The following is a 10,347-nucleotide window of genomic DNA, read 5'->3' as shown; positions in this document are numbered from 1 at the left end:
GATCCGACTACTGTTGACAGAGGTACGTGGAGGACCTCCACCACCTCCTCCACCGCCAGTTACACCACATGTGCAGCAGCAGGTTGCACGTGCTGCTGGTCCCGTACAGATTCTCGAGCCTGTTGTGCTGGGACAGGAAGGGTTAGGAGAGGCCCATTAGGAGGCGGAGGCATCTGTCCATGAAAGACTAGTGAGGCAGCCAGTTATTGAGGTTGATAGATCAGCTATACAACCCAGGTTTGACCGAGATACTAGAGAGCGTATGCTGAATGCTTTCAGGAAGCATTCCCCACCTCACTACAAAGGTGGAAGAGATCCCATTGCAGCATTGGAGTGGCTCCAAGAGATGGATTGTATTTTTCAGGTTATGGAATGCGATACCAACACGAAGCTCCTATATGTGGTGTACATGTTACAGGGGGATGCTGCTGACTGGTGGAGTAATGTTAGAAACCCACTTGAGTGCCAAGGTTATGCTATTACTTGGCCGTTATTTGAGAGACATTTTCTGCAAAAGTACTTCCCTGAAGAAGCCATGGAAAGGAAGAAGAGTGAGTTTGAAGACCTCCGGCAGGGAGGCATGACTGTGGATGAATATCTGAGCAAGTTCAACCGCTTGGCAAAATATTCTTGTTATGGTAGAACTCCCCTCACTCCAGAAGACAAGGCCTTTCGATTTAGGAAGGGTCTGAATGATATGATAGCAGACAAACTGGCGGGTCATTGCACCAGAAATTTTGTGGAGTTGATCAAGCAGTGCCAGAATATTCAGGAGCACTATCGTACCAGGGGAAAGGAAGCAACAGGAAAGAGCTTCAGTGGGAAGACTACGCCCTGGAAGGGTAAGGGCAAGGGTTTGCAAGCACAGCAGAACACCAAGTTTAAGAAGACTCCCTTTGTGAAGAATGGAAGCGGAATGTCTAGTGCATGGAAGATTCCCACTTGTGCCAAGTGTGGGAAGATGCATACAGGTGTTTGTCGACTGGGGCAGAATGTTTGCTTCAGTTGTGGTCAGGCAGAACATTATTCCAGAGAATGCCCCAAGAAGACGGGGCAAGTTGCAGCCATTCAGGCGATCCCTATTCAGTCTGTGCCTACTCAAAGATCCATAGAGGAGCCTATGGCGCCCACTAGTGCCAGGGTATATGCAATGACACAGCATGAGGCAGAGAGGTCTCCAAACCTTATCAGAGGTACTATTCTTATCAGAGGATATACTTTTGATGCCATGTTTGATTCTGGTGCTACCCACTCCTTCATATCAGAATTTGTTGCTAATGGGGTACATTTACCCATTTGTGAGTTCACGCCTCCCATGGTAGTGAAGACTGCCACCGGAGACATTGTTTCTACTTCCTTGAAGTGCAAAGAAGTCAGATTCATATATGAGCAAGAAGAGTATATGGTGGATTTAATAGTGCTTGAGGGCATGAATCTACACATTATCGTAGGTATGGATTGGCTGGTCCGATATGGTGTGATGCTAGATTGTTGTAGGAGAAGGGTTTTCTTTGCTGCAAAAGGAGAAAAATCGGACAGTTTGTACTTGACGGCATAAAAATTAAATAAGGCTCTAAATGAGAGAGATGCAGGATACATTATCCTGGGAGGACTCGTAGGAGACTCCAAAGAACCTACTGCTAATATTGCGGTTGTATGCGAGTTTGAAGATGTATTTCCGGAAGAAATTCCTCATTTTCCACCTGAGAGGGAGATTGAATTCTCAATTGACGTAGTACCTGGTGTGGGGCCTATCTCATTGGCTCCATACCGGATGTCACCAGTGGAGCTAGCTGAGCTGAAGAAGCAGTTAGAAGAATTGTCCCGCAAGAACTTTATCAGACCGAGTGTATCTCCTTGGGGTGCACCAGTCATCTTCGTGAAGAAGAAAGATGGGACTATGAGGTTGTGCACTGATTATCGACAGTTAAACAAGGTAACAGTAAAGAACAAGTATCCTCTACCACGCATTGATGATCTGTTGGATCAGCTCAGGGGTGCTTCAGTGTTCTCAAAGATTGATCTTCGTTCCGGATATCACCAGATTCGGGTAAAAGCAGAGGATATTCCGAAGACGACTTTCCGATCTAGATATGGGCACTACGAGTATCTAGTGATCCCATTTGGGCTTACTAATGCCCCAACCGTGTTCATGAGTTATATGAACCGGATTTTCAAACCACATTTAGATCAGTTTGTTGTGGTATTCATTGATGATATTCTGATCTACTCCAAAAGTAAGGAAGAACATGCAGAGCATTTGAAGATAGTTCTACAGATTTTAAGGGAGCATCAGTTATATGCCAAACCATCAAAGTGTGAGTTTTGGTTACACGAGATCCAGTTTCTTGGACACGTCATATAATCTACAGGAGTGGCTGTTGATCCGAGTAAAATTGAAGCTGTGCTGGATTGGGAGAGACCCAAGAGTGTTATACACTTGTAACGCCCGACCACTTGCAAGAATCAATGACTGTCCCCACACACTAACACGAGACTTTTCAGTGTGCTTTGTCCTCACTCGCACACTTCCCGGGAAAACTTCCCAGGAGGTCACCCATCCCAGAATTGCTCCAAGTCAAGCACGCTTAACTGTGGAGTCCTTCCGATCCGGACTACCGAAAAGTAGATGCATCTTGTTAGTATAGGTAGTACCAATTAATTCTTATAAGTCATTCCTAACTGTACCGTCTCATACCAGCACAGTCTTTGGAATCCCTCTCTTTCGGGTGTTGATTCAATTCATTCATGAACCCCCAAGCTGAAAGATTTGGCATGAGCCGCTCATTGTTCGTGCCCTTTCGCATCGGCGATCACTCCCTGCCCTTGCCAGCTCTTGGGATGTTACAAGTGAGAGCAATCCATTCAAACTCGTGACCTTTCGGATATAAAAAACAATTTTACCATTATTTGAGGCTCAGTCTTTATTTTAATTTAGGGAAAAATAAGTATAATATAATATAAAAGTTGTTATGTTATGTTATAGAGATAGAGATTGTGGGACCCACACTTATTTTCAGAAAACAAAAAACAAAAAAGTGCGGGTCTTACAATCTCTATCTCTATAACATAACCTAACAACTTTTCTACAACATTATAATTCTATTTCCTTTTAATTTAATCCATTGTTAGGAGAAATGTTTTATATAATTACTAAATCATATAATGATATGATAATGCATAATTTAGTGTGGGATTAGTATTTCTCATGCAAACAGAAGGTTCTGAGTAGTGGTGTGCATGGAGTGGTTCGGTTCGGTTATTGTCAAAAATTGAACCGAACCAGTTTTAAACAGTTTGAATTTTAAACCGAAACACTTTTTTTTAAAAAAAAATCGATTTTTAATTGTCCAAACCGGTTTACAACCGGTTCCAAAACTGGTTTATGGTTCATAACCGATTTTGATTTAAAACCGGTTTTAATTCAAAACCGGTTTTAAACCGGTTTTAATTCAAAACCGGTTTTAAACCGGTTTTAATTCAAAACCGGTTTTAAATCAAAATCGGTTATGAACCATAAACCGGTTATCAAGTTCAAAACCGATTTTTTAACAAATTCAAAATCGATTTTTGATGGATTGTGCTATTTTTATAAGTAATCGTTTGTTTCTCCCGGTTATAGATAGTTGACCAACTATTTCTTGCAAGAATCTTCATTGTTCTGGAACTCTCAGGATGAAATGATTCTTATAGAAATTGTTTCACGTTCTTTTTATGGAAAACATTTCCAACAAAAAATTTTGCAAAAATTTTTGACGAAAAATATTTGAATCAAAATTTGTGACTAAAAACATATCTGTAAAAAAAATTGACAGAAATTTTTTTTTGTCGAATTTTTTTACAAAATATAAATTTCGTCAAAATATTTCACAAAAAAACATATTCATTGAATTTTTTGACGAAAAATATTTCTATCAAAATTTTCCACGAAACACATTTCCTTCAAATTTTTTGACGAAAAACATTTATATCAATATTAATCAAAATTCTTTACAGAATTCAAATTTCGTCGAAAGTTTTTGACGGAAACATTTTCGTTAAACTTTTTGACAAAAAAATTCCGTCAAAATTTTTAAAGAACCACATTTCCCTCGAAAATCTTCAACGAAAAATATTTCCGTCAATTTATTTGATAAAAAACATTTCCATCAAAATTTTCAACGGAACACATTTCTATGAAAAATTTTCGTAAAATATTTTGAGGAACAATATTAAGATAAATTTTTTGACAAAAATTATAAAAATATTTTTCGTTAAAAAAATTGAGGGAAATGATTGGAGGGAATTTAGATTCCGAAAAGAACTTTGACAAAAAAAATTTCCGTCAGAATTTTTTATAGAAATATTTTCCGTCAAAAAAATTCTAAAATATTTTTCGTCAAAATTTTCGTTCTAAATGTGTTTTGTTGAAAATTTTACTGGAAATATTTTTTCGTTGAAAATTTGGACGGAAATATTTTTCGTAAAAAAAATTGACGAAATTATTTTCTATCAATTTTTTTATGGAAATGTGTGTCTTCAAAAAAATTTACAGAATTATTTTTCGTTGAAATGTTTGACCTAATTGTTTCTGTCGAAAGTTTCGAAGAAATTTAGATTCTATCAAAAATTTTGACTGAAATATTTTGTCTCTAAAAAATTTATGTCAGTAATTATGGCAAAATCTTATCCCGTCTCTAGTTTCGACGAGAAAAAATTTCGTCTCTATTTTCTACGTAATATGATTTTTGTCAAAATTTTCGACTAAATATTTTTCTTCGATAAATTCTTTTAGTATTTGAGACTTTTCTAATAATGTCACATTTAAAAATGATTCATATTTATGTAATTTTCATATTTTAACGCTAAGGATAAAAGATAATACTTATTTATTCTTTAATTGTAAAATAGTTTGGTTATGGATAACCATGGATAACCAATTATTTTTATGGTTTGGTAAATAACCAATTTATAAAATAAAATGTAGTTTCATATGAAACTGGTTTTTAAAAATAACTGATTTTTAAAATGTGGAGCAGTTTAGTTATGAATCGGTTTGATTCTTTTGGACATTTTGTACACCCATAGTTCTGAGCTCACTCACGTGAAAATAGGTGGAATCCATTTTTCTCTTTTTCTTTCCTCTCTCACAGGCCTTATCTACTCCCATGTGTGCGCAAAAGATAATACTTCGCAAAGAAATATTAAACTCATTAATGCTACGAGGAGAAACATTAAACTCATTGTTTGTTTTTTTAAAGAACTCATTTAGCATAGCATTGCACTTTTTACACCATCAACATGTAAAAACTAAATTCTATATCTATTGTTTTCGCCATGTTTTTTTAAATTTTTGAAGACAAGAAACAAAATAAAAATTACATGACATATTTATAATTATTAACGAAAACAGATTTTTGGGCATGGCTCTTAAGAATATGCAAGAGAAAGTATTTATGGTCTGGGGAAAGGAGTGGGCCCATGTCATGTCAAGATGGGCTTGTGGATGGTGGACCAAAGGATCATGTATCAAATTCATTTTTTATAATTAAGAAAACCAAATAAATTTTAAAAATATAATACCTATAAAATAAAGAGTTATATATTTTTCATGTTACATTACCTAAAAAGATGTTCATAATCAAATAATAGTAGCTCAGTTGGCGCATAGGAGCTGATTCGGTGAGTTGGGAGCATGTGTTTGATCCTTCCCGGTACTATCTTTGGAAGAGGTTTAAAACCTTTATCCTGAATTCGCCCCGAATAGAATTGCTTCCTGTGGAAGATACATGTGATTTATCCAAAGAAAGAAAAAGATGTTCCTACACAGAGGTAAGGTCCACATTTTTTTTTCTCTTTCATCATTTCACTTTCTCTCTTATCTTGAATGTGTGTAGGAACATTTTTTTAAGTCATATAACATGACAAATATAAAACCCTAAAATAAATTTAGGGGAAAAGAATTATTATATTGTAGGAGATTTTTTTTTCTTACTAGTGAGACATCGAATTGATTGCAACAATTTTTATTTTTATTTTTTTTAATGGGTGGAGGGCCAACCACTTTTTATGTCTATAATAGGAGAAAAAAATCTCATGTTGTATTAGAAATAAGAGACCCATAAATTTATCCCTAAAATGAATAACAATGAATCTCTCATTAATTTAGTTTAAGTATTTCCTAATTTTAAATCACTAAAGTTTTAAAAAATATTGCATATTTTTACCTACTCATTTTAAAATAAAATAAATTTAAAAGGTTTTTCCTAATTTTAATTCTTTATGATGTCGGTCGTAACCATATCTATCCATTTCCATTTTTTCCATCAATTAAATGTGAGAAATTAAGACTCAACATTGCATGAAATGACCTTACAGGTAAGAAATTAAGAATCAACATTGCATGAAATGACCTATTTTGGGACCAGCAGATACCAAATAGGCAAATATCCTAAGTTACATCACAACAATTATTTTATTTGTTTTCTTCATTGTAACATCTCAACATCCTCAGTTAATTGATTACTTTGCATTCAACGCTTGATCTATGATAACATTTAACAGAAAGGTGGAAAAATCAGAGACAAATTAAATAGAAAATACACAAGAAAAAAAAAAAGTGAGAAAAAGAAGTGAAATGAAAATAAATACCTGGTCAAAGCCATATTTTTCATGATACTGAAGCCACGAGGTGTTGTAGATGAGGTACAAGGTGTGCTTTGTGTTGTTCAATAGCAAATAGTTGAAATTCAAACCAACCACACTAAAATTCAATTTTTAATGGTGGAACTTAAAGTTTGGGGTTAAAAAAAAACATAACATAACAGAAGAGAGTGGTGTGAAGTGAAGGAAATAATGAAAAAAGTGAATACCTTTTCCTGAAGAAGTTTAAGAAAACTTGAGGGCAGAAACTGGAGGACCAAACAACAAAAGCAGTCCATCCTAATACAGTGTATGCAACTTCAAGGGTATGAGAGTTCCATGTTGTTGTAGAAAATAAGAATATGAAGGTTGGAAGAGAACTTATTTTTCACTATATTTTCTGGTATGAATATACAATGTATATATAGAGAGCAAGTCATAATCTACAGCCTAAGAAATTGGTCTAAATCAAATAATTGATTGACCTAAAATCACTCCCTAAAATTACTCCTTAGTTTTCTAATTACAATAAAATCAATTAATGATTTTTTAATCACAATCATAATCTTAAATATTTACAAATAATATTCTATAAATATTGCTCACGCCAACACTCTCCCTCAAGTTGGTACATAGATGTCACTAATGCCCAACTTGTCAAGTGAGCTATGAAACACTTTACTTGAAACCGCCTTTGTCAATATGTCAGCCAATTGATCCTCGAATTTTACAAATGGGAACTTAATGACCTTTGTATCCAAATTGTGCTTGATAAAATGTCAATTAATCTTAATATGTTTAGTTCTGTTATGTTGAACTGGATTATGAGATATATCAATTGCGGCTTTATTGTCACAAAAAAGCTTCATTTCGATCTTTGAGGGATACCACAACTCACACATCAATTTCTTCAACCACAACAATTCACATAAGCCTTTTGCCATTCCCCTGAATTCTGCCTCAGCACTAGATAATTCCCCCATCTTTTGCTTCTTACTTCTCCAGGTTACTAAATTTATCCCCAGAAATGTGAAGTATCCGGAAGTTGACCTCCTATCCTGCAAGCTACCAACCCAATCAGCATCAGTATATCCAACAATCTCCAAATTTGGTCCCTTTCGAAACCAAAGTTCTCGTCCAGGAGCGCCTTTCAAATAACGAAGGATTCTTTCAACTGCATTCATATGATCTTCACTAGGAGCATGCTTGAACTGACTAATGACACTGACTGTATAAGCAAGATCAGGTCGTGTATGTGATAAATAGGTCAACTTACCAACCAATCTTTGGTACCTCTCCTTGTTTGGTTGCACTTGATCAGGGTAGTCGGCTAACCTGTGATTCTGAACAATAGGGGTATCTACTGGCTTACAATCTAACATCCCCACTTCAGCAAGCAAATCTAAAACATATTTTTTTTTTGAAATAGAAAAGTTTCCTTCTTTGATCGTGCAACCTCTATACCCAAGAAGTATTTTAACTCTCCCAATTTTTTCATCTCAAACTCTATAGACAATCTTTCTTGAAGTAAAGCAATTTCCTCTAAATCGTTTCCAGTAATAATCATATCATCAACATAAATTACTAGAGCCATTACCTACCTTTCTGTTATCGAAGAAATAGCGTATGGTCAGACTTACAATGCAAATAGCCATACTTTTTCATTGCAGCACTAAATCGGCCAAACCAAGCCCTTGGTGACTGTTTTAGACCGTATAAAGAACGCTCTAATTTATATACCTTCTTAGGATTGGGCTGAGAACAATACCCTGGTGGGATATCCATATAAATTTTCTCTTCCAAATCACCATGCAAAAAGGCATTTTTCACATCAAATTGTTGTAATGGCCAATCTAAGTTGGCAGCGAGTGATAACAAGACTCGGATTGTATTCAGTCTTGCAACTGGGGAGAAGATTTCTTGGTAGTATATCCCATATGTTTGAGTATATCCTTTTGCTACTAGCCTGGCCTTGTACCTTTCGATAGACCCATATGGTTTGTACTTCACAGAGAAGACCCATTTGCACCCCACAGTTTTCTTCCCATTAGGAAGTGGTACTAGCCTCCATGTTTTATTTTCCTGCAAGACCTCCATTTCTTCTTCCATAGCATTTACCCACTTTCGATCCTCCATTGCTTCGTGTACCCCACATGGAGCATGAATAGAAGATACATTCATAACAAACCTCTTCAAGGAGTCAGACAGCTTCTTAGTACACACATAATTTGCAGTGGGGTATCTCATTTTTTTCTCTTCAGCATCCAGAGAATATCTATTAGGGGGCTTCCCTCTATTAATCCTGTCAGGCAATTTACAACTCAGAGGTACATTAGAATCATTAGGTAAGTGATGGTTTCTTACCTGAGGGATATCCTCGGACAATTGGTCAGGTGTTTAGGAAGAGGGAGCCGTATGATACCTACTTCTTCTTGTGGAGGTATATCATCAACTTCTTCTTGTGAGAAAATATGTTTCAACTGCAGTGGATAGACTAGGCTCTACGTCATAGGTATGACTTGAAGAAAAAACAAAAGGTATAAATTTAATCAATTGAAATTAGTTTACATTTAATTATATTCGATTAAATTTTAATAGAAATTTGGCTATATTTTTTATATAGGAAGAACCAACATCTCAGTATGTGAGATTGCCTATATGAATCTATTAAAATATTTTTTTGTTTCTTAATCTTATTTTTTTTGTTTCTATTCTTTATTCTTGTTTTTTTGTTTTCTACATTTACAAATTTTTTGCCAACTTATGTAATCTTGGAATTGTATTTATAGGGGAGAGAAGATGAAGAGAAGTTTTTGGCTACTACAATCATCATAATGTGTTTGTTGGATTTATGTACTTATTTTAATTTATATAGTATAGATTTGTTTGTTGGATATGATAAAATATATGTGATTTAGTTTGAACATTTTACTTTGAAAGTGACTTAAAAACATATTGTATTGAGTTTTGTTATGATTCATGGTTCTGTTTGAACGTTGAAATTGTGATTTTTGTTTTAGCAACAAAATTTGTGTATTTTGTGAAGATGATTCATGGTTCTGTTTGAAAGTTAAAAATTAACAGGCTAACGGGTCAAGTCAGGCTATTTATTTTTTTATAAACGGGTCAAGGCAGACTAACAGTTAGACTCGTACTAGGCTCAGGCCCGGCCAAATTGAAATTTTTTGACACAAGCTTGAACTTTTTGGAGAAAAGCTCGGCCCAGCCCAGCCCACTTTTACCACTACGTGCAATCATCTGTGCATATAGATTAGTTTAAGCATTATATTTTATCATAACTTTTGCATATCTAAATTATTCCCATCATATTTAACAAATCAGCATTGATATACCCTTTTAATCCCACTTTACATTTTTGCATTCGATGGATTTTGATATATTTGTAATTTATATTACAGATCATAAAAAAGTTTACTGTTGAGTCAACATATTTACATGTTAATTTAACATTTGTTAAGATTAAAATGAATGGTATTTTATATGATAGGATGCATTATTGGGTCTAGTGAGTTATAAGTCTCATTTTCTGTTTCGGTGTTTTACATACATCGCAACTAGGAACTTTGATGAGCTTAGACGAGTCGCACACCTCTAGCTTAAAAAGACAACGAAACAAAAGATATGTAATTTTAATTGTAAAAGAAATCACAAATTTACACTTCATATAAAAATTATGATTTTCTAGGCCTTATATAATTTCATTGC

General features: G+C 34.9%; 2 protein-coding genes across 2 annotated transcripts; one reads left to right on the top strand and one right to left on the bottom strand.

The window, feature by feature from the left end:
- The first annotated feature begins 262 nt into the window (after positions 1–262).
- Positions 263–1,558, top strand: LOC133303368 (uncharacterized). Its single transcript, XM_061503273.1, has one exon. It carries the CDS (start codon positions 263–265, stop codon positions 1,556–1,558), a length of 1,296 nt encoding a protein of 431 aa, XP_061359257.1.
- Positions 1,559–7,400: 5,842 nt separating this feature from the next.
- On the bottom strand, positions 7,401–8,215 carry LOC133303367 (secreted RxLR effector protein 161-like). The gene is made up of 2 exons (XM_061503272.1): positions 8,086–8,215; positions 7,401–8,023 (listed from the first exon to the last, which is right to left on the bottom strand). Exons 1-2 carry the CDS (start codon positions 8,213–8,215, stop codon positions 7,401–7,403), a joined length of 753 nt encoding a protein of 250 aa, XP_061359256.1.
- Between the last annotated feature and the right edge of the window lie 2,132 nt (positions 8,216–10,347).

This window comes from Gastrolobium bilobum, unplaced genomic scaffold (assembly GCF_033153095.1).
Source record: "Gastrolobium bilobum isolate Gb01-03AN ecotype WA unplaced genomic scaffold, APGP_CSIRO_Gbil_v1 utg1982, whole genome shotgun sequence".
NCBI lineage: Eukaryota > Viridiplantae > Streptophyta > Magnoliopsida > Fabales > Fabaceae > Gastrolobium > Gastrolobium bilobum.
This window is presented reverse-complemented; position numbering and strand designations above follow the sequence as displayed.